Source organism: Petromyzon marinus, chromosome 73 (assembly GCF_048934315.1).
Source record: "Petromyzon marinus isolate PM22_M1 ecotype Great Lakes invasive population chromosome 73, UKy_Petmar_22M1.pri1.0, whole genome shotgun sequence".
NCBI classification, from domain to species: domain Eukaryota; kingdom Metazoa; phylum Chordata; class Hyperoartia; order Petromyzontiformes; family Petromyzontidae; genus Petromyzon; species Petromyzon marinus.
Genome location: NC_133739.1, coordinates 1,995,675 through 2,021,353, shown reverse-complemented (window position 1 = coordinate 2,021,353; position 25,679 = coordinate 1,995,675). Strand labels below are relative to the sequence as shown.

At 44.2% G+C, this 25,679-nt stretch overlaps 2 protein-coding genes across 4 annotated transcripts in view; one reads left to right on the top strand and one right to left on the bottom strand.

Moving 5' to 3' along the window:
- Nucleotides 1-25,679, bottom strand: part of LOC116958156 (zinc finger MYM-type protein 3-like) — a 266,666-nt gene that overhangs the window by 84,575 nt on the left and 156,412 nt on the right. The gene's annotated exons all lie outside the window — the stretch shown is intronic.
- LOC142906964 (zinc finger MYM-type protein 3-like) overlaps nucleotides 1-25,679 on the top strand; it is a 109,580-nt gene that overhangs the window by 65,212 nt on the left and 18,689 nt on the right. Inside the window, exons 13-16 of the mRNA XM_076055806.1 lie at nucleotides 6,679-6,752; nucleotides 6,995-7,628; nucleotides 17,963-18,117; nucleotides 19,785-19,899. Coding sequence (XP_075911921.1) covers nucleotides 6,679-6,752; nucleotides 6,995-7,628; nucleotides 17,963-18,117; nucleotides 19,785-19,899 — 978 coding nt within the window. The remainder of the gene's footprint in view (nucleotides 1-6,678; nucleotides 6,753-6,994; nucleotides 7,629-17,962; nucleotides 18,118-19,784; nucleotides 19,900-25,679) is intronic.

Sequence of the window (25,679 nt, the reverse complement as noted above, 5' to 3'; positions counted from 1 at the left end):
TGGCGATGAATCACACACTAACTGGTGATGAATCACACACTAACTAGCGATGAATCACACACTAACTAGTGATGAATCACACACTAACTACTGATGAATTACACACTAACTGGTGATGAATCACACACTAACTGGTGATGAATCACACACTAACTAGCAATGAATCACACAATAACTAGTGATGAATCACACACTAACTGGTGATGAATCACACACTAACTGGTGATGAATCACACACTAACTAGCGATGAATCACACACTAACTGGCGATGAATCACACACTAACTGGTGATGAATCACACACTAACTAGCGATGAATCACACACTAACTAGTGATGAATCACACACTAACTACTGATGAATTACACACTAACTGGTGATGAATCACACACTAACTAGTGATGAATCACACACTAACTAGTGATGAATCACACACTGACTAGCGGTGAATCACAGACTAACTAACGGTGAATCACACACTAACTAGTGATGAATCACACACTGACTAGTGGTGAATCACACACTGACTAGCGATGAATCACAGACTAACTAGCAATGAATCACACACTAACTGGTGATGAATCACACACTGACTAGCGGTGATTCACACTAACTAGCGATGAATCACACACTAACTAGTGATGAATTACACACTAACTGGTGATGAATCACACAGTAACTGGTGATGAATCACACACTAACTGCTGATGAATCACACACTAACTGGCGATGAATCACACACTAACTGGCAATGAATCACACACTAACTGGTGATGAATCACACTAACTAGCGATGAATCACAGTAACTAGTGATGAATCACACACTAACTGGCGGTGATTCACACACTGACTAGTGATGAATCACACACTAACTAGCGATGAATCACACATTAACTAGCGATGAATCACGCACTAACTGGCGATGAATATCGCACTAACTGGTGATGAATCACACACTAACTTGTGATGAATCACACTAACTAGTGATGAATCACACTAACTAGTGATGAATTACACACTAACTGGTGATGAATCACACACTGACTAGCGGTGAATCATACACTAACTAGCGATGAATCACACACCAACTGGTGATGAATCACACACTAACTGGTGATGAATCACACACTAACTAGCGATGAATCACAGACTAACTGGTGATGAATCACACACTAACTAGTGATGAATCACACACTAACTGGTGATGAATCACACACTAACTGGTAATGAATCACACACTAACTGGTGATGAATCACACACTAACTGGCGATGAATCACACACTAACTAGCGATGAATCACAGACTAATTGGTGATGAATCACACTAACTAGTGATGAATCACACACTGACTGGCGATGAATCACACACTAACTAGCGATGCATTACACACTAACTGGTGATGAATCACACACTAACTGGTGATGAATCACACACTGACTAGTGGTGAATCACACACTAACTAGCGATGAATCACACACTAACTGGTGATGAATCACACCTTAACTAGCGATGAATCACACACTAACTGGTAATGCATCACAGACTAACTGGTGATGAATCACACACTAACTAGTGATGAATCACACACTAACTGGTGATGAATCACACACTAACTGGTGATGAATCACACACTAACTGGTGATGAATCACACACTAACTGGTGATGAATCACACTAGCTAGCCATGAATCACACACTAACTGGCGATGAATCACACACTAACTGGTGATGAATCACACACTAACTAGCGATGAATCACAGACTAACTGGTGATGAATCACACACTAACTGGTAATGAATCACACACTAACTGGTGATGAATCACACACTAACTAGCGATGAATCACAGACTAATTGGTGATGAATCACACTAACTAGTGATGAATCACACACTGACTGGCGATGAATCACACACTAACTAGCGGTGCATTACACACTAACTGGTGATGAATCACACACTAACTGGTGATGAATCACACACTGACTAGTGGTGAATCACACACTAACTAGTGATGAATCACACACTAACTGGTGAATCACACCTTAACTAGCGATGAATCACACACTAACTGGTAATGCATCACAGACTAACTGGTGATGAATCACACACTAACTGGTGATGAATCACACACTAACTGGTGATGAATCACACACTAACTGGTGATGAATCACACACTAACTGGTGATGAATCACACTAGCTAGCCATGAATCACACACTAACTGGTGATGAATCACACACTAACTGGTGATGAATCACACTAACTAGTGATGAATCACACACTGACTGGCGATGAATCACACACTAACTAGCGGTGCATTACACACTAACTGGTGATGAATCACACACTAACTGGTGATGAATCACACACTGACTAGTGGTGAATCACACACTAACTAGTGATGAATCACACACTAACTGGTGAATCACACCTTAACTAGCGATGAATCACACACTAACTGGTAATGCATCACAGACTAACTGGTGATGAATCACACACTAACTGGTGATGAATCACACACTAACTGGTGATGAATCACACACTAACTGGTGATGAATCACACACTAACTGGTGATGAATCACACTAGCTAGCCATGAATCACACACTAACTGGTGATGAATCACACACTAACTAGTGATGAATCACACACTAACTACTGATGAATTACACACTAACTAGTGATGAATCACATACTAACTACTGATGAATTACACACTAACTGGTGATGAATCACACACTAACTGGTGATGAATCACACACTAACTAGCAATGAAACACAATAACTAGCGATGAATCACACACTAACTGGTGATGAATCACACACTAACTGGTGATGAATCACACACTAACTAGTGATGAATCACACACTTACTGGTGATGAATCACACACTAACTGGTGATGAATCACACACTAACTAGTGATGAATCACACACTAACTGGTGATGAATCACACTAACTGGTGATGAATCACAGACTAACTAGTGATGAATCACACACTAACTCGTGATGAATCACACACTAACTAGCGATGAATCACACACTAACTAGTGGCAAATCACATACTAACTAGCGATGAATCACACACTAACTGGCGGTGATTCACACACTAACTGGTGATGAATTACACACTAACTGGTGATGAATCACACTAACTAGCAATGAATCACAGACTAACTAGTGATGAATCACACACTAACTAGTGATGAATCACACACTAACTAGTGATGAATCACACACTAACTAGCGATGAATCACACACTAACTACTGATGAATTACACACTAACTGGTGATGAATCACACACTAACTGGTGATGAATCACACACTAACTAGTGATGAATCACACACTAACTGGTGATGAATCACACACTAACTGGTGATGAATCACACACTAACTAGCGATGAATCACACACTAACTGGCGATGAATCACACACTAACTGGTGATGAATCACACACTAACTAGCGATGAATCACACACTAACTAGTGATGAATCACACACTAACTACTGATGAATTACACACTAACTAGTGATGAATCACATACTAACTACTGATGAATTACACACTAACTGGTGATGAATCACACACTAACTGGTGATGAATCACACACTAACTAGCAATGAAACACAATAACTAGCGATGAATCACACACTAACTGGTGATGAATCACACACTAACTGGTGATGAATCACACACTAACTAGTGATGAATCACACACTTACTGGTGATGAATCACACACTAACTGGTGATGAATCACACACTAACTAGTGATGAATCACACACTAACTGGTGATGAATCACACTAACTGGTGATGAATCACAGACTAACTAGTGATGAATCACACACTAACTCGTGATGAATCACACACTAACTAGCGATGAATCACACACTAACTAGTGGCAAATCACATACTAACTAGCGATGAATCACACACTAACTGGCGGTGATTCACACACTAACTGGTGATGAATTACACACTAACTGGTGATGAATCACACTAACTAGCAATGAATCACAGACTAACTAGTGATTAATCACACACTAACTAGTGATGAATCACACACTAACTAGTGATGAATCACACACTAACTAGCGATGAATCACACACTAACTGGCGGTGATTCACACACTAACTGGCGATGAATCACACACTAACCGGCGATGAATCACACACTAACTGGTGATGAATCACACACTAACTAGCGATGAATCACACACTAACTGGCGATGAATCACACACTAACTGGTGATGAATCACACACTAACTAGCGATGAATCACACACTAACTAGTGATGAATCACACACTAACTACTGATGAATTACACACTAACTGGTGATGAATCACACACTAACTGGTGATGAATCACACACTAACTAGCAATGAATCACACAATAACTAGCGATGAATCACACACTAACTGGTGATGAATCACACACTAACTGGTGATGAATCACACACTAACTAGCGATGAATCACACACTAACTGGCGATGAATCACACACTAACTGGTGATGAATCACACACTAACTAGCGATGAATCACACACTAACTAGTGATGAATCACACACTAACTACTGATGAATTACACACTAACTGGTGATGAATCACACACTAACTGGTGATGAATCACACACTAACTAGCAATGAATCACACAATAACTAGCGATGAATCACACACTAACTGGTGATGAATCACACACTAACTGGTGATGAATCACACACTAACTAGTGATGAATCACACACTTACCGGTGATGAATCACACACTAACTGGTGATGAATCACACACTAACTAGTGATGAATCACACACTAACTGGTGATGAATCACACACTAACTAGTGATGAATTACACACTAACTAGCGATGAATCACACTAACTAGTGATGAATCACACACTAACTGGTGATGAATCACACACTAACTAGCGATGAATCACACACTAACTAGCGATGAATCACACACTAACTGGCGATGAATCACACACTAACTGGTGATGAATCACACACTAACTAGCGATGAATCACACACTAACTAGCGATGAATCACACACTTACTGGTGATGAATCACACACTAACTGGTGATGAATCACACACTAACTAGTGATGAATCACACACTAACTGGTGATGAATCACACACTAACTGGTGATGAATCACACACTAACTGGTGATGAATCACACACTAACTAGTGATGAATCACACACTTACTGGTGATGAATCACACACTAACTGGTGATGAATCACACACTAACTAGTGATGAATCACACTAACTGGTGATGAATCACACACTAACTGGTGATGAATCACACACTAACTCGTGATGAATCACACACTAACTAGCGATGAATCACACACTAACTGGTGATGAATCATACACTAACTAGCGGTGAATCACACACTAACTAGCGGCGAATCACACACTAACTAGCGATGAATCACACACTAACTGGCGGTGATTCACACACTAACTGGTGATGAATCACACACTAACTAGCGATGAATCACAGACTAACTAGTGATGAATCACACACTAACTAGTGATGAATCACACACTAACTGGCGGTGATTCACACACTAACTAGCGATGAATCACAGACTAACCTGCGGTGAATCACACACTAACTGGTGATGAATCACACACTAACTAGCGGTGAATCACACACTAACTAGCGATGAATCACACACTAACTGGCGGTGATTCACACACTAACTAGCGATGAATCACACACTAACTAGCGATGAATCACACACTAACTGGCGGTGATTCACACACTAACTAGCGATGAATCACACACTAACTGGTGATGAATCACACACTAACTAGTGATGAATCACACTAACTAGCGATGAATCACACACTAACTGGCGATGAATCACACACTGGTGATGAATCACACTAACTAGCGGTGATTCACACACTAACTAGCGATGAATCACACACTAACTAGCGATGAATCACACACTAACTGGCGGTGATTCACACACTAACTAGCGATGAATCACACACTAACTGGTGATGAATCACACACTAACTAGTGATGAATCACACTAACTAGCGATGAATCACACACTAACTGGCGATGAATCACACACTGGTGATGAATCACACTAACTAGCGGTGATTCACACACTAACTAGCGATGAATCACAGACTAACTGGCGGTGATTCACACACTAACTAGCGGTGAATCACACACTAACTAGCGATGAATCACACCCTAACTGGCGGTGATTCACACACTAACTAGCGATGAATCACACACTAACTAGCGATGAATCACAGACTAACTAGCGGTGATTCATACACTAACTAGCGGTGAATCACAGACTAACTAGCGATGAATCACACACTAACTGGTGATGAATCACACTAACTAGCGATGAATCACAGACTAACTAGTGATGAATCACACACTAACTAGTGATGAATCACACACTAACTGGCGATGAATCACACACTAACTGGCGATGAATCACACACTGGTGATGAATCACACTAACTAGCGGTGATTCACACACTAACTAGCGATGAATCACAGACTAACTGGCGATGATTCACACACTAACTAGCGATGAATCACAGACTAACTAGCGATGAATCACAGACTAACTGGCGGTGATTCACACACTAACTCACGATGCTGAGTGTACTTCCGTGTAAACCCACAGAGACTGCTGTTCGCCAGTACGAGCTGATTCCCTCCAGGGAGCTGAGGCTAAAGTTCCGCAGACAACCCGGACAGGTACCCCTGGCACCCACCAACTACCCTGGCACCCACCAACTACCCTGGCACCCACCAACTACCCTGGCACCCACCAACTACCCTGGTACCCACCAACTACCCTGGCACCCACCAACTACCCTGGTACCCACCACTACCCTGGTACCCACCTCTACCCTGGTACCCACCACTACCCTGGTACCCACCACTACCCTGGTACCCACCATTCCCCTGGCTACCCGTCCACCCCTTTTGTTCAACAGAAGAGAGCCCGCTCTCTATCCGACATGCCGGTGGCCGAGGAGGGAGGAGAAGAGACGAAGAGGAGACGCATTGGAGACACGGGGAGACACGGGGAAGACGCGGGGAGACACGGCGGAGGCGCGGGGAGACACGGGGGAGACGCGGGGAGACACGGGGAAGACGCGGGGAGACACGGGGAAGACGCGGGGAGACACGGGGAAGACGCGGGGAGACGCGTTGGAGACGCGGGGAGACATGGAGATGCGGGGAGACATGGAGATGCGGGGAGACATGGAGATGCGGGGAGACATGGAGATGCGGGGAGACACGGCGGAGACACGGGGAGACACGGGGGAGACGCGGGGAGACACGGCGGAGACGCGGGGAGACACGGCGGAGACGCGGGGAGACACGGCGGAGACGTCGGGACGAGAAGGAGACACAGCGTAGACGCGGGGAGACGCTGTGGAGACGCCGGGACAGACGCTGGGACGCACGGGAGAGACACGAAGGCTCGGGGAGACGCAGCGGCGAGGCACGGGAGGGACGCGGCGGGGAGGCCGGGCGGTGAGGTCAGGCCCAGCGAAATGTCGTCGCTGTACGGCGTGCGCGCCTGGAAGGAGTGGGTCCAGAGCCTGGGAGCCTCGCAGCACCGTGAGTAAACGGGGGCCCTCCCCTAGGCCTACTCGGCCTTAACCGAGCACCGGGGGGTTGGGGGCGTTGTGCAAGTCTTAAACCTTACGAAGGGCATTTTTTGTTGTTGTTGTTGTTGTTGTCACGTCTTGTCGAGTCTGTGTGTGCCCGCACCTCCCTTGTAACGCTTTCAGCCGACAAACTTTTTGGGTTTGCGTTTCAACAAAGCGAGCGCACAAAATGCAGCACGCCAAGCCCCCCCCCCCCCCTTCCCCGCGGGTGAACACTTGCTCTTTGTTTTTTTGCCCAATAAACTGAGAAAATCACGCTTTGCAACGACGTCCGCCGACCGCCCCTAGCGACGGAGATGCGCTTGCCGAGCGACGGCGGGGGTGGAGGAGGAGGAGGAGGAGGAGGAGGGGGCGGGCGGGGGGGGGGAGAGGTTCTCCTTGGCGTCAAACGGCTCGGTGGGTCGCGGTCATTTTGTTCGCGAGGGCGAAACGCCAAGAAGGATGGGAACAGAAGCCCCCTCCGAAACAAGCGCGGACACAAAAGGGGGGGGAGCCCGTGCCGTTGGCGCGCAAAGCAAACAGCGGAGGAGCGGCGGCTTCCTCAACAGCAAAAAAAAAACAACGCGCCTCAGCAACACGTGCTTGAGGAAACCGCAGAGCAGCGAGCATCAATGCAAGCCAGAGACTGTAGTCACTGCAGTAACACGGGCTGAGGAAACTGCAGAGCAGCGAGCATCAATGCAAGCCAGAGACTGTAGTCACTGCAGTAGCAGCACAGGCTGAGGAAACTGCAGAGCAGCCTGCATCAATGCAAGCCAGAGTCAGCACAGTCACTGCAGTAACACAGGCTGAGGAAACTGCAGAGCAGCGAGCATCAATGCAAGCCAGAGTCTGCACAGTAACTGCAGTAGCACAGGCTGAGGAAACTACAGAGCAGCTTGCATCAATGCAAGCCAGAGACTCCACAGTCACTGCTGCAGCACAGGCTGAGGAAACTGCAGAGCAGCGTGCATCAATGCAAGCCAGAGACTCCACAGTCACTGCTGCAGCACAGGCTGAGGAAACTGCAGAGCAGCTTGCATCAATGCAAGCCAGAGACTCCACAGTCACTGCTGCAGCACAGGCTGAGGAAACTGCAGAGCAGCGTGCATCAATGCAAGCCAGAGTCTGCACAGTCACTGCTGCAGCACAGGCTGAGGAAACTGCAGAGCAGCGTGCATCAATGCAAGCCAGAGTCTGCACAGTCACTGCTGCAGCACAGGCTGAGGAAACTGCAGAGCAGCGTGCATCAATGCAAGCCAGAGACTGTAGTCACTGCTGTAGCACAGGCTGAGGATACTACAGAGCAGCGAGCATCAAGACAAGGCAGAGACAGCTCAGTCACTGCAGTAGCACGTGCTTGAGGAAACTACAGAGCAGCGAGCATCAATGCAAGCCACAGACTACACAGTCACTGCAGTAACAGGCTGAGGAAACCGCAGAGCAGCCTGCATCAATGCAAGCCAGAGACTAATTTGTGAGAGGGGGGAGGCACGTGGCCCCGGGTGTGTGCACGGACGCCCAGGTGGGGGGGGGGGGGGGGCTGGCGCCGGCGCGGTGGGGGGCACGGGGGGAGGGGCATGCCGGGAGGGCGGAGTTTAGCGGGGTTTGGAGGCCATGTGGGCGCGGCACGGTTGGCACGTGGCCTGGTTCATTGCGTTGCTTCGGGGATTGCTCAATTGCAAGAGTTAAGTGTGAGGTTTGGGATGCGGACGGCGCACACACACACACACGGACGTTGGGGTGGAGCGGACCAGCGCGGGTGCAGGCGCGCAGTGAAGTCGCCTTGGATGTGCAGAGAGGGCGGGGCTGGGAGGCAGTGGGACATGTTAGCATGAGAAGTCTTTGTGTTGTCTTGTGTGTTGTCTTGTGTGTTGTCTCTGCTTGTGTATCTGCCTTTGTGTCTGTGCTTGGATTTGTTTCTCTGTGCTGTCCCTGCCTGTGTTGCGTGGGTCTTGGTGCTTCCGAATGTTTGCTGCCGTGCTCCACTTTGCTCCATGCATGCCTCATGCTAAAATGTCCCTTTGTCTCTCAGCCTTGCCTTCTCTGCCTGCTTGAGGCGACTTCACTGTGTGCTTGTACCTGTGCTGGTCCGCTCGACTTGAATGTCTATGTGTGTGTGTGTGCCGTCTGTATCTTAAATTTCATACTTAACTTGCAATTTAGCAATCTTTGAAATAGCGTAATCAATCAGGCTATGCGTTAATTGTGTTCTGACCGACCGTCTGTGTTGCTTTATATGGTTTACAAATTTTGCTAAACCCTGTTTGTCTGGTATGCTTCTCTCTCTGTGTCCCCTGCTATATCTGTGTTAGTTCCCCTTACTTGTTTGTCTGTGTATACATCTGGGGTTATGTGTTTCCCCTCTCTCGTAAATTTAGCTCTTCTGTACCTGATGATGGCTGCTTGTGTTGCAACCGAAACGTCGTACGCTATTATGTTATTTTATTATTTCTTATTTATACGTGACTTTACCGAAAAAAAAACAAAGATTCATTCCTGCAGTCACGAAAGCTTCGAACCAAGTTGAAGCCAGAGACTGCTGTAGAGTCAGTAGATAGTACTGTAGGGTCAGTAGATACTACTGTAGAGTCAGTAGATACTACTGTAGAGTCAGTAGATACTACTATAGTGTCAGTAGATACTACTGTAGAGTCAGTAGATACTACTATAGTGTCAGTAGATACTATTGTAGAGTCAGTAGATACTACTATAGAGTCAGTAGATACTACTGTAGAGTCAGTATATACTACTGTAGTCTCAGTAGATACTACTGTAGAGTCAGTAGATACTACTATAGTGTCAGTAGATGCTACTGTAGAGTCAGTAGATACTACTATAGAGTCAGTAGTTACTACTGTAGAGTCAGTAGATACTACTGTAGAGTCAGTAGATACTACTGTAGTGTCAGTAGATGCTACTGTAGAGTCAGTAGTTACTACTGTAGTGTCAGTAGATACTACTGTAGGGTCAGTAGATACTACTATAGTGTCAGTAGATACTACTGTAGAGTCAGTAGATACTACTATAGAGTCTGTAGATACTATTATAGAGTCAGTAGATACTACTATAGAGTCAGTAGATACTACTGTAGAGTCAGTAGATACTACTGTAGTGTCAGTAGATACTATTGTAGAGTCAGTAGATACTACTATAGTGTCAGTAGATACTAACGTAGAGTCAGTAGATACTACTGTAGAGTCAGTAGATACTACTGTAGTGTCAGTAGATACTACTGTAGTGTCAGTAGATACTACTATAGAGTCAGTAGATACTATTGTAGAGTCAGTAGATACTACTGTAGAGTCAGTAGATACTACTATAGAGTCTGTAGATACTATTATAGAGTCAGTAGATACTACTATAGAGTCAGTAGATACTACTGTAGAGTCAGTAGATACTACTATAGTGTCAGTAGTTACTACTGTAGAGTCAGTAGATATTACTGTAGAGTCAGTAGTTACTACTATAGAGTCAGTAGATACTACTGTAGTCAGTAGATACTACTGTAGAGTCAGTAGATACTACTGTAGTGTCAGTAGATACTACTGTAGAGTCAGTAGATACTACTATAGTGTCAGTAGATGCTACTGTAGAGTCAGTAGATACTACTATAGAGTCAGTAGTTACTACTGTAGAGTCAGTAGATACTACTGTAGAGTCAGTAGATACTACTATAGAGTCAGTAGATACTACTATAGTGTCAGTAGATACTACTATAGTGTCAGTAGATGCTACTGTAGAGTCAGTAGATACTACTGTAGAGTCAGTAGATACTACTGTAGAGTCAGTAGATACTACTGTAGAGTCAGTAGATACTACTGTAGAGTCAGTAGATACTACTGTAGAGTCAGTAGATACTACTGTAGTGTCAGTAGATACTACTGTAGTGTCAGTAGATACTACTATAGAGTCAGTAGATACTACTGTAGAGTCAGTAGATACTACTGTAGAGTCTGTAGATACTACTATAGAGTCAATAGTTACTACTGTAGAGTCAGTAGATACTACTGTAGAGTCAGTAGATACTACTGTAGAGTCAGTAGATACTACTGTAGAGTCAGTAGATACTACTGTAGAGTCAGTAGATACTACTGTAGAGCCAGTAGATACTACTGTAGAGTCAGTAGATACTACTATAGAGAGTCAGTAGGTACTACTGTAGAGTCAGTATATACTACTACAGAGTCAGTAGATACTACTATAGTGTCAGTAGATACTAATGTAGAGTCAGTAGATACTACTGTAGAGTCAGTAGATACTACTGTAGAGTCAGTAGATACTACTGTAGAATCAGTAGATACTACTATAGAGTCAGTAGATACTACTGTAGAATCAGATACTACTGTAGAGTCAGTAGATACTACTGTAGGGTCAGTAGATACTATAGAGTCAGATACTACTGTAGAGTCAGTAGATACTACTGTAGAGTCAGTAGATAGTACTGTAGAGTCAGTAGATACTACTGTAGAGTCTGTAGATACTACTATAGAGCCAGTAGATACTACTATAGTGTCAGTAGATACTACTGTAGTGTCAGTAGATACTACTGTAGAGTCAGTAGATACTACTATAGTGTCAGTAGATGCTACTTTAGAGTCAGTAGATACTACTATAGAGTCAGTAGTTACTACTGTAGAGTCAGTAGATACTACTGTAGAGTCAGTAGATACTACTATAGAGTCAGTAGATACTACTATAGTGTCAGTAGATACTACTGTAGTGTCAGTAGATACTACTGTAGAGTCAGTAGATACTACTATAGTGTCAGTAGATGCTACTGTAGAGTCAGTAGATACTACTATAGAGTCAGTAGTTACTACTGTAGAGTCAGTAGATACTACTGTAGAGTCAGTAGATACTACTATAGAGTCAGTAGATACTACTATAGTGTCAGTAGATACTACTATAGTGTCAGTAGATGCTACTGTAGAGTCAGTAGATACTACTCTAGAGTCAGTAGATACTACTGTAGAGTCAGTAGATACTACTGTAGAGTCAGTAGATACTACTGTAGAGTCAGTAGATACTACTGTAGAGTCAGTAGATACTACTGTAGTGTCAGTAGATACTACTGTAGAGTCAGTAGATACTACTGTAGAGTCAGTAGATACTACTATAGAGTCAGTAGATACTACTATAGTGTCAGTAGATACTTCTGTAGTGTCAGTAGATACTACTGTAGAGTCAGTAGATACTACTATAGTGTCAGTAGATGCTACTGTAGAGTCAGTAGATACTACTATAGAGTCAGTAGTTACTACTGTAGAGTCAGTAGATACTACTGTAGAGTCAGTAGATACTACTATAGAGTCAGTAGATACTACTATAGTGTCAGTAGATACTACTTAGTGTCAGTAGATGCTACTGTAGAGTCAGTAGATACTACTCTAGAGTCAGTAGATACTACTGTAGAGTCAGTAGATACTACTGTAGAGTCAGTAGATACTACTGTAGAGTCAGTAGATACTACTGTAGAGTCAGTAGATACTACTGTAGTGTCAGTAGATACTACTGTAGTGTCAGTAGATACTACTATAGAGTCAGTAGATACTACTGTAGAGTCAGTAGATACTACTGTAGAGTCAGTAGATACTACTATAGAGTCTGTAGATACTATTATAGAGTCAGTAGATACTACTATAGAGTCAGTAGATACTACTGTAGAGTCAGTAGATACTACTATAGTGTCAGTAGTTACTACTGTAGAGTCAGTAGATACTACTGTAGAGTCAGTAGATACTACTGTAGAGTCAGTAGATACTACTGTAGAGTCAGTAGATACTACTGTAGAGTCAGTAGATACTACTGTAGAGCCAGTAGATACTACCGTAGAGTCAGTAGATACTACCGTAGAGTCAGTAGATACTACTGTAGAGTCAGTAGATACTACTATAGAGTCAGTAGTTACTACTGTAGTGTCAGTAGATACTACTGTAGTGTCAATAGATACTACTATAGTGTCAGTAGATACTACTGTAGTGTCAGTAGATACTACTGTAGAGTCAGTAGATACTACTATAGTGTCAGTAGATGCTACTGTAGAGTCAGTAGATACTACTATAGAGTCAGTAGTTACTACTGTAGAGTCAGTAGATACTACTGTAGAGTCAGTAGATACTGCTATAGAGTCAGTAGATACTACTATAGTGTCAGTAGATACTACTGTAGTGTCAGTAGATGCTAATGTAGAGTCAGTAGATACTACTATAGTGTCAGTAGATGCTACTGTAGAGTCAGTAGATACTACTATAGAGTCAGTAGTTACTACTGTAGAGTCAGTAGATACTACTGTAGAGTCAGTAGATACTACTATAGAGTCAGTAGATACTACTATATTGTCAGTAGATACTACTATAGTGTCAGTAGATGCTACTGTAGAGTCAGTAGATACTACTGTAGAGTCAGTAGATACTACTGTAGAGTCAGTAGATACTACTGTAGAGTCAGTAGATACTACTGTAGAGTCAGTAGATACTACTGTAGAGTCAGTAGATACTACTGTAGTGTCAGTAGATACTACTGTAGTGTCAGTAGATACTACTATAGAGTCAGTAGATACTACTGTAGAGTCAGTAGATACTACTGTAGAGTCAGTAGATACTACTATAGAGTCTGTAGATACTATTATAGAGTCAGTAGATACTACTATAGAGTCAGTAGATACTACTGTAGAGTCAGTAGATACTACTGTAGAGTCAGTAGATACTACTATAGTGTCAGTAGTTACTACTGTAGAGTCAGTAGATACTACTGTAGAGTCAGTAGATACTACTGTAGAGTCAGTAGATACTACTGTAGAGTCAGTAGATACTACTGTAGAGTCAGTAGATACTACTGTAGAGCCAGTAGATACTACCGTAGAGTCAGTAGATACTACCGTAGAGTCAGTAGATACTACTGTAGAGTCAGTAGATACTACTATAGAGTCAGTAGTTACTACTGTAGTGTCAGTAGATACTACTGTAGTGTCAATAGATACTACTATAGTGTCAGTAGATACTACTGTAGTGTCAGTAGATACTACTGTAGAGTCAGTAGATACTACTATAGTGTCAGTAGATGCTACTGTAGAGTCAGTAGATACTACTATAGAGTCAGTAGTTACTACTGTAGAGTCAGTAGATACTACTGTAGAGTCAGTAGATACTACTATAGAGTCAGTAGATACTACTATAGTGTCAGTAGATACTACTGTAGAGTCAGTAGATACTACTGTAGAGTCAGTAGGTACTACTGTAGAGTCAGTAGATACTACTATAGAGTCAGTAGTTACTACTGTAGAGTCAGTAGATACTACTGTAGAGTCAGTAGATACTACTATAGAGTCAGTAGATACTACTATAGTGTCAGTAGATACTACTATAGTGTCAGTAGATGCTACTGTAGAGTCAGTAGATACTACTGTAGAGTCAGTAGATACTACTGTAGAGTCAGTAGATACTACTGTAGAGTCAGTAGATACTACTGTAGAGTCAGTAGATACTACTGTAGAGTCAGTAGATACTACTGTAGAGTCAGTAGTTACTACTGTAGTGTCAGTAGATACTACTGTAGTGTCAGTAGATACTACTATAGAGTCAGTAGATACTACTGTAGAGTCAGTAGATACTACTGTAGAGTCAGTAGATACTACTATAGAGTCTGTAGATACTATTATAGAGTCAGTAGATACTACTATAGAGTCAGTAGATACTACTGTAGAGTCAGTAGATACTACTATAGTGTCAGTAGTTACTACTGTAGTGTCAGTGTATACTACTGTAGAGTCAGTAGATACTACTGTAGAGTCAGTAGATACTACTGTAGAGTCAGTAGATACTACTGTAGAGTCAGTAGATACTACTGTAGAGTCAGTAGATACTACTGTAGAGTCAGTAGATACTACTGTAGTGTCAGTAGATACTACTGTAGTGTCAGTAGATACTACTGTAGAGTCAGTAGTTACTACTGTAGAGTCAGTAGATACTACTGTAGAGTCAGTAGATACTACTGTAGAGTCAGTAGATACTACTATAGTGTCAGTAGATACTACTGTAGTGTCAGTAGATACTACTGTAGAGTCAGTAGATACTACTATAGTGTCAGTAGATGCTACTGTAGAGTCAGTAGATACTACTATAGAGTCAGTAGTTACTACTGTAGAGTCAGTAGATACTACTGTAGAGTCAGTAGATACTACTATAGAGTCAGTAGATACTACTATAGTGTCAGTAGATACTACTATAGTGTCAGTAGATGCTACTGTAGAGTCAGTAGATACTACTGTAGAGTCAGTAGATACTACTGTAGAGTCAGTAGATACTACTGTAGAGTCAGTAGATACTACTGTAGAGTCAGTAGATACTACTGTAGAGTCAGTAGATACTACTGTAGAGTCAGTAGTTACTACTGTAGTGTCAGTAGATACTACTGTAGTGTCAGTAGATACTACTATAGAGTCAGTAGATACTACTGTAGAGTCAGTAGATACTACTGTAGAGTCAGTAGATACTACTATAGAGTCTGTAGATACTATTATAGAGTCAGTAGATACTACTATAGAGTCAGTAGATACTACTGTAGAGTCAGTAGATACTACTATAGTGTCAGTAGTTACTACTGTAGTGTCAGTGTATACTACTGTAGAGTCAGTAGATACTACTGTAGAGTCAGTAGATACTACTGTAGAGTCAGTAGATACTACTGTAGAGTCAGTAGATACTACTGTAGAGTCAGTAGATACTACTGTAGAGTCAGTAGATACTACTGTAGAGTCAGTAGATACTACTGTAGTGTCAGTAGATACTACTGTAGTGTCAGTAGATACTACTGTAGAGTCAGTAGTTACTACTGTAGAGTCAGTAGATACTACTGTAGAGTCAGTAGATACTACTGTAGAGTCAGTAGATACTACTGTAGAGTCAGTAGTTACTACTATAGAGTCAGTAGATACTACTGTAGAGTCAGTAGATACTACTGTAGAGCCACTAGATACTACTATAGAGTCAGTAGATACTACTGTAGAGTCAGTAGTTACTACTATAGTCAGTAGATACTACTGTAGAGTCAGTAGATACTACTATACAGTCAGTAGATACTACTGTAGAGTCAGATACTACTTTAGAGTCAGTAGATACTACCGTAGAGTCAGTAGATACTACTGTAGAGTCAGTAGATACTACTATACAGTCAGTAGATACTACTGTAGAGTTAGATACTACTGTAGAGTCAGTAGATACTACTGTAGAGTCAGTAGATACTACTATAGAGTCAGTAGATACCACTATAGAGTCAGTATATACTACTGTAGAGTCAGATACTACTGTAGAGTCAGTAGATACTACTGTAGAATCAGTAGATACTACTGTAGAGTCAGTAGATACTACTGTAGAGTCAGTAGATACTACTGTAGAGTCAGTAGATACTACTGTAGAGTCAGTAGATACTACTATACAGTCAGTAGATACTACTGTAGAGTCGATAGATACTACTGTAGAGTCAGTAGATACTACTGTAGAGTCAGTAGATACTACTACAGAGTCAGTAGATACACACTATACACTACACTACTATACACTACACTACTATACACTACACTACTATACACTATATATTATACGATACACTACTCTACTATACACTACACTACTATACACTATATATTACACTATACACTACTATACACTACACTATACACTCTATACACTACACTACTATACACTACACTACTATACACTACACTACTATACACTATAGTGTATAGTAGTGTGTGTGTGAGTGTCTGTGTGTGTGTGAGTGTCTGTGTGAGTGTCTGTGTGTGTGTGTGAGTGTGTCTGTGTGTGTGGCTAGCAGCACCGCAAAACGCACTGTGTTCTACGCTACACTATACACTACACTATACACTACACTACACTATACACTACACTATACACTACACTATACACTACACTATACACTACACACTACACTATACACTACACTATACACGACACTACTATACACTATACACTACACACTACACTATACACTACACTATACACTACACTATACACTACACTACACACTACACTACACACTACACTATACACTACACTCTATACACTACACTCTATACACTACACTATACACTACTACACTATACACTACACTATACACTACACTATACACTACACTATACACTACACTATACACTACACTACTACACTACTACACACTACACTATACACTACACTATACACTACACACTACACTACACACTCCACTATACACTACACTATACACTACACTACACACGACCCTCGTGTGTTGCTGCGCGTGCTTCAGGGCGGGGGGAGATTGAGGTGCGGGCCGACCCGCTCAGCTGCACCTCCATCGAGCTGAGCTACGGCCTCTGCCGCTTTCTCCGGGAGGCCCGGAGGCCCAACGGCCGGGCCTACCAGCCAGACAGCCTCTACTACCTGTGCCTGAGCCTGCAGCACGTGCGTCGCTCGCTCACCCGCTCGCTCACCAGCTCGCTCACCAGCTCGCTCACCAGCTCACTCACTCACCAGCTCGCTCACCAGCTAACTCACCAGCTCGCTCACCAACTCATTAACTCACCAGCTCACTCGCTCACCCACTCGCTCACCCGCTCGCTCACCAGCTCACTCACCCACTCGCTCACCAGCTCGCTCACCCACTCGCTCACCAGCTCACTCACCAGCTTACTCACTCACCAGCTCACTCACTCGCTCACCAGCTCGCTCGCTCACCAGCTCGCTCACCAGCTCACTCACTAACTCATTAACTCACTAGCTCACTCGCTCACCAGCTCGCTCACCAGCTCGCTCACCCACTCACTCACCAGCTCACTCACTAACTCGCTCACCAGCTCGCTCACCAGCTCGCTCACCAGCTCACTCACTAACTCGCTCACCAGCTCGCTCACCCGCTCGCTCACCAGCTCACTCACCAGCTTACTCACTCACCAGCTCACTCACTCGCTCACCAACTCGCTCACTCACCAGCTCGCTCACCCGCTCGCTCACCAGCTCACTCGCTCGCTCACCAGCTCGCTCACCAGCTCAGTCGCTCACCAGCTCACACACTAACTCATTAACTCACTAGCTCACTCACCAGCTCGCTCACCAGCTCAATCACTCACCAGCTCACTCACCAGCTCGCTCACTAGCTCGCTCACCAGCTCACTCACTCACCAGCTCACTCACCAGCTCAGTCGCTCACCAGCTCACACACTAACTCATTAACTCACTAGCTCACTCACTCACCAGCTCACTCACCAGCTCGCTCACCCACTCACTCACTAGCTCACTCACTCACCAGCTCACTCACTAACTCGCTCACCAGCTCGCTCACCAGCTCGCTCACCAGCTCGGTCACTAACTCGCTCACTCACCAGCTCACTCACCAGCTCACTCACTAGCTCACTCACTCACCAGCTCACTCACTAGCTCACTCACTCACCAGCTCACTAACTCACCAGCTTACTCACCCGCTCACTAACTCACCAGCTCCCTCACTCACCAGCTCACTCACTCACCAGCTCCCTCACTCACCAGCTCACTCACTCACCAGCTCACTCACTCACCAGCTCACTCACTCACCAGCTCACTCACCAGCTTACTCACTCACCAGCTCACTCACTCACCAGCTCACTCACCAGCTCACTCACCAGCTCACTCACCAGCTCACTCACCAGCTCGCTCACCAGCTCGCTCACCAGCTCACTCACCAGCTCACTCACCAGCTCACTCACCAGCTCACTCACTCACCAGCTCACTCACTCACCAGCTCAGTCGCTCACCAGCTCACTCACCAGCTCACTCACTCACTAGCTCACTCACCAGCTCACTCACTCACCAGCTCACTCACTAGCTCACTCACTCTCTAGCTCACCAGCTCACTCACCAGCTTACTCACCTGCTCACTCACTCACCAGCTCATTCACTCACCAGCTCAGTCACTCACCCGCTCACTCACTCACCCGCTCACTAACTCGCACTCACCCTAGCTTTGACACTAACACGTCTCTCTCACGTCTCCCTCATCTCCCCCCCTCATCTCCCCCCCCTCATCTCTCCCCCCTCATCTCCCCCCCTCATCTCCCCCCCCTCATCTCCCCCCCCCCGTGTCTGCGTGCTCACAGTACCTGTTTGAACACAAGCGGATCGACAACATCTTCACTGACGTCTACTACAGCCGCTTTAGCGAGGAGCTCTCACTGCTCCTGCAGAACTGGCGGCCGCGTCTACTGCCGAGCGGTGAGCAGCGCTCTCGCTCACCAGCGCTCTCGCTCTCGCTCACCAGCTCACTCACCAGCTCACCCACTCGCTCACCAGCTCACTCACCAGCTCGCTCACCAGCTCGCTCACCAGCTCACTCACCAGCTCACTCACCCACCAGCTCACTCACTCACCAGCTCACTCACCAGCTCGCTCACCAGCTCGCTCACACGCTCACTCACATGATCGCTCACACGCTCACTCACTCACACGCTCGCTCACCCGCTCACTCACCCACTCGCTCACCCACTCGCTCACCCACTCGCTCACCCGCTCGCTCACCCGCTCGCTCACCAGCTCGCTCACCAGCTCACTCACCAGCTCACTCACCAGCTCGCTCACCAGCTCACTCACTCACCAGCTCACTCACCAGCTCACTCACCAGCTCACTCACCAGCTCACTCACCAGCTCACTCGCTCACCAGCTCACTCACTCACCAGCTCACTCACCAACTCACTCACCAGCTCACTCGCTCACCAGCTCACTCACCAGCTCGCTCACCGCTCACCAGCTCACTCACCAGCTCACTCACCAGCTCACTCACTCACCAGCTCACTCACCAGCTCACTCACTCACCAGCTCACTCACTCACTAGCTCAGTCACTCACCAGTACACTCACCAGCTCACTCACTCACCAGCTCACTCACTCACCAGCTCACTCACCAGCTCACTCACCAGCTCACTCACTCACCAGCTCACTCACCAGCTCACTCACTCACCAGCTCACTCACTCACCAGCTCACTCACTCACCAGCTCGCTCACCAGCTCGCTCACCGCTCACCAGCTCACTCGCTCACCCACTCGCTCACCCACTCACTCACCCACTCGCTCACCAGCTCGCTCACCAGCTCACTCACCAGCTCATTCACTCACCAGCTCACTCACTCACCAGCTCACTCACTCACCAGCTCGCTCACTCACCAGCTCACTCACCAGCTCACTCACCAGCTCGCTCACTCACAGCTCACTCACCATCTCACCAGCTCCCTCGCTCACCAGCTCGCTCACCAGCTCGCTCACCAGCTCCAGCTAGTTAGTAAGGACTTGTTACTATATAATGATAGTTAGCAAGGAGTTGTTACTATATAATGATAGTTAGTAAGGAGTTAGTAATGATAGTTAGTAAGGACCTGTCACTATATAATGATAGTTAGTAAGGAGTTGGTAATGGCAGTTAGTAAGGACTTGTTAATATACAATGATAGTTGGTAAGGACTTGTTACTATATAATGATAGTTAGTAAGGTGTTAGTAATGATAGTTAGTAAGGAGTTGTTACTATATAATGATAGTAAGAAGTTAGTAATGATAGTTGGTAAGGAGTTGTTACTATACAATGATAGTTAGTAAGGAGTTAGTAATGATAGTTGGTAAGGATTTGTTACTATATAATGATAGTTAGTGAGGAGTTAGTAATGATAGTTGGTAAGGACTTGTTACTATATAATGGTAGTTAGTAAGGAGTTAGTGATGATAGTTAGTAATGAGTTGTTACTATATAATGACAGCTGGTAAGGAGCTAGTAATGATAGTTAGTAAGGAGTTGTTGCTATATAATGATAGTTAGTAAGGAGTTAGCAATGATAGTTGGTAAGGACTTGTTACTATATAATGATAGTTAGTAAGGAGTCAGTAATGATAGTTAGTAAGGAGTTGTTACTATATAATGATAGCTAGTAAGGAGTTAGCAATGATAGTTAGTAAGGACTTGTTATTATATAATGATAGTTAGTAAGGAGTTGTTGCTATATAATGATAGTAATGAGTTAGTGATGATAGTAAGGAGTTGCCACTATATAATGGTAGATAGTAAGGAGTTAGTAATGATAGTTGGTAAGGGCCTGTTACTATATAATGATAGTAAGGAGTTTGTAATGATAGTTGGTAAGGACTTGTCACCATATAATGATAGTTAGTAAGGAGTTAGCAATGATAGTTGGTAAGGACTTGTTACTATATATTGATAGTTGGTAAGGAGCTAGTAATGATAGTTAGTAAGGACTTGCCACTATATGATAGTTAGTAAGGAGTCAGTAATGATAGTTAGTAAGGACTTGTTACCATATAATGATAGTTGGTAAGGAGTTAGTAATGATAGTTAGTAAGGACTTGTTACTATATAGTGATAGTTAGTAATGATAGTTAGTAAGGACTTGTTACTATATAATGATAGTTGGTAAGGAGTTAGTGATAGTTAGTAAGGATTTGTTACTATATAATGGTAGTGAGTAAGGAGTTAGTAATGGTAGTTAGTAAGGAGTTGTTGCTATATAATGATAGTTGGTAAGGAGTTAGTAATGATAGTTAGTAAGGAGTTGTCACTATATAATGATAGTGAGTAAGGAGTTAGTAATGATAGTAAGGACTTGTTACTATATAATGGTAGTTAGTAAGGAGTTAGTAATGACAGTTGGTAAGGACCTGTTACTATATAATGATAGTTAGTAAGGAGTCAGTGATGATAGTTGGTAAGGAGTTGTTACCATATAATGATAGATAGTAAGGAGTTAGTAATGATAGTTAGTAAGGACTTGTTACTATATAATGATAGTTAGTAATGATAGTTAGTAAGGACTTGTTACTATATAATGATAGTAAGGAGTTAGTGATGATAGTTAGTAAGGGCTTGTTACTATATAATGACAGCTAGTAAGGAGTTAGTAATAATAGTTAGTAAGGACTTGTTACTATATAATGATAGTTAGTAAGGAGTTAGCAATGATAGTTGGTAAGGAGTTGTTACTATATAATGATAGTTAGTGAGGAGTTAGCAATGATAGCTAGTAAGGACTTGCTACTATATAATGATAGTTAGTAAGGAGTTAGTAATGCCAGATTGGTAAGGACTTGTTACTATATAATGATAGTTAGTGAGGAGTTAGTAATGGTAGTTAGTAAGGAGTTGTTACTATATAATGATAGTTAGTGAGTAGTTAGTAATGATAGTTAGTAAGGACGTGTTACTATATAATGATAGTTAGTAAGGAGTTAGTATTGACAGTTGGTAAGGAGTTGTTACTATATAATGGTAGCTAGTAAGGAGTTAGCAATGATAGTTGGTAAGGACTTGTCACTATATAATGATAGTTAGTAAGGAGTTAGTAATGATAGTTAGTAAGGACTTGTCACTATATAATGATAGTTGGTAAGGAGTTAGTAATGATAGTTAGTAAGGACATGCTACTATATAATGATAGTTAGTAAGGGGTTAGTACTGATAGTTAGTAAGGACTTGTTACTATATAATGATAGCAAGGGGTTAGTAATGACAGTTAGTAAGGACCTGTTACTATATAATGATAGTTAGTAAGGAGTTAGTAATGATAGTTGGTAAGGACTTGTTACTATATAATGATAGTTGGTAAGGAGTTAGCAATGATAGTTAGTAAGGACTTGCTACTATATAATGATAGTTGGTAAGAAGTTAGTAATGATAGTTAGTAAGGACTTGTTACTATATAATGATAGTTGGCAAGGAGTTAGTATTGACAGTTAGTAAGGACTTGTTACTATATAATGGTAGTTAGTAAGGAGTTAGTAATGACAGTTGGTAAGGACTTGTCACCATATAATGATAGTTAGTAAGGAGTTAGCAATGATAGTTAGTAAGGACTTGTTACTATATAATGATAGTTAGTAAGGAGTTAGTAATGATAGTTAGTAAGGACTTGTTACTATATAATGATAGTTGGTAAGGAGTTAGTGAAGCGAGTCTGAAGCGTGAAGCGAGTCTGAAGCGAGTCTGAAGCGTGAAGCGAGTCTGAAGCGTGAAGCGAGTCTGAAGCGTGAAGCGAGTCTGAAGCGAGTCTGAAGCGAGTCTGAAGCGTGAAGCGAGTCTGAAGCGAGTCTGAAGCGAGTCTGAAGCGTGAAGCGAGTCTGAAGCGAGTCTGAAGCGTGAAGCGAGTCTGAAGCGAGTCTGAAGCGTGAAGCGAGTCTGAAGCGTGAAGCGAGTCTGAAGCGAGTCTGAAGCGAGTCTGAAGCGAGTCTGAAGCGAGTCTGAAGCGTGAAGCGAGTCTGAAGCGAGTCTGAAGCGTGAAGCGAGTCTGAAGCGAGTCTGAAGCGTGAAGCGAGTCTGAAGTGAGTCTGAAGCGTGAAGCGAGTCTGAAGCGAGTCTGAAGCGTGAAGCGAGTCTGAAGCGTGAAGCGAGTCTGAAGCGAGTCTGAAGCGAGTCTGAAGCGAGTCTGAAGCGTGAAGCGAGTCTGAAGCGTGAAGCGAGTCTGAAGCGAGTCTGAAGCGTGAAGCGAGTCTGAAGTGTGAAGCGAGTCTGAAGCGAGTCTGAAGCGAGTCTGAAGCGAGTCTGAAGCGTGAAGCGAGTCTGAAGCGAGTCTGAAGCGAGTCTGAAGCGTGAAGCGAGTCTGAAGCGAGTCTGAAGCGTGAAGCGAGTCTGAAGCGAGTCTGAAGCGTGAAGCGAGTCTGAAGCGAGTCTGAAGCGTGAAGCGAGTCTGAAGCGTGAAGCGAGTCTGAAGCGAGTCTGAAGCGAGTCTGAAGCGAGTCTGAAGCGTGAAGCGAGTCTGAAGCGAGTCTGAAGCGTGAAGCGAGTCTGAAGCGAGTCTGAAGCGTGAAGCGAGTCTGAAGTGAGTCTGAAGCGTGAAGCGAGTCTGAAGCGAGTCTGAAGCGTGAAGCGAGTCTGAAGCGTGAAGCGAGTCTGAAGCGAGTCTGAAGCGAGTCTGAAGCGAGTCTGAAGCGTGAAGCGAGTCTGAAGCGTGAAGCGAGTCTGAAGCGAGTCTGAAGCGTGAAGCGAGTCTGAAGCGTGAAGCGAGTCTGAAGCAAGTCTGAAGCGAGTCTGAAGCGAGTCTGAAGCGTGAAGCGAGTCTGAAGCGAGTCTGAAGCGAGTCTGAAGCGTGAAGCGAGTCTGAAGCGAGTCTGAAGCGTGAAGCGAGTCTGAAGCGAGTCTGAAGCGTGAAGCGAGTCTGAAGCGTGAAGCGAGTCTGAAGCGAGTCTGAAGCAAGTCTGAAGCGAGTCTGAAGCGAGTCTGAAGCGAGTCTGAAGCGTGAAGCGAGTCTGAAGCGAGTCTGAAGCGAGTCTGAAGCGTGAAGCGAGTCTGAAGCGAGTCTGAAGCGTGAAGCGAGTCTGAAGTGAGTCTGAAGCGTGAAGCGAGTCTGAAGCGAGTCTGAAGCGTGAAGCGAGTCTGAAGCGTGAAGCGAGTCTGAAGCGAGTCTGAAGCGAGTCTGAAGCGAGTCTGAAGCGTGAAGCGAGTCTGAAGCGTGAAGCGAGTCTGAAGCGAGTCTGAAGCGTGAAGCGAGTCTGAAGCGTGAAGCGAGTCTGAAGCGAGTCTGAAGCGAGTCTGAAGCGAGTCTGAAGCGTGAAGCGAGTCTGAAGCGAGTCTGAAGCGAGTCTGAAGCGTGAAGCGAGTCTGAAGCGAGTCTGAAGCGTGAAGCGAGTCTGAAGCGAGTCTGAAGCGTGAAGCGAGTCTGAAGCGTGAAGCGAGTCTGAAGCGAGTCTGAAGCGAGTCTGAAGCGAGTCTGAAGCGTGAAGCGAGTCTGAAGCGTGAAGCGAGTCTGAAGCGAGTCTGAAGCGTGAAGCGAGTCTGAAGCGTGAAGCGAGTCTGAAGCGAGTCTGAAGCGTGAAGCGAGTCTGAAGCGTGAAGCGAGTCTGAAGCGAGTCTGAAGCGAGTCTGAAGCGAGTCTGAAGCGAGTCTGAAGCGAGTCTGAAGCGTGAAGCGAGTCTGAAGCGAGTCTGAAGCGAGTCTGAAGCGTGAAGCGAGTCTGAAGCGAGTCTGAAGCGTGAAGCGAGTCTGAAGCGAGTCTGAAGCGTGAA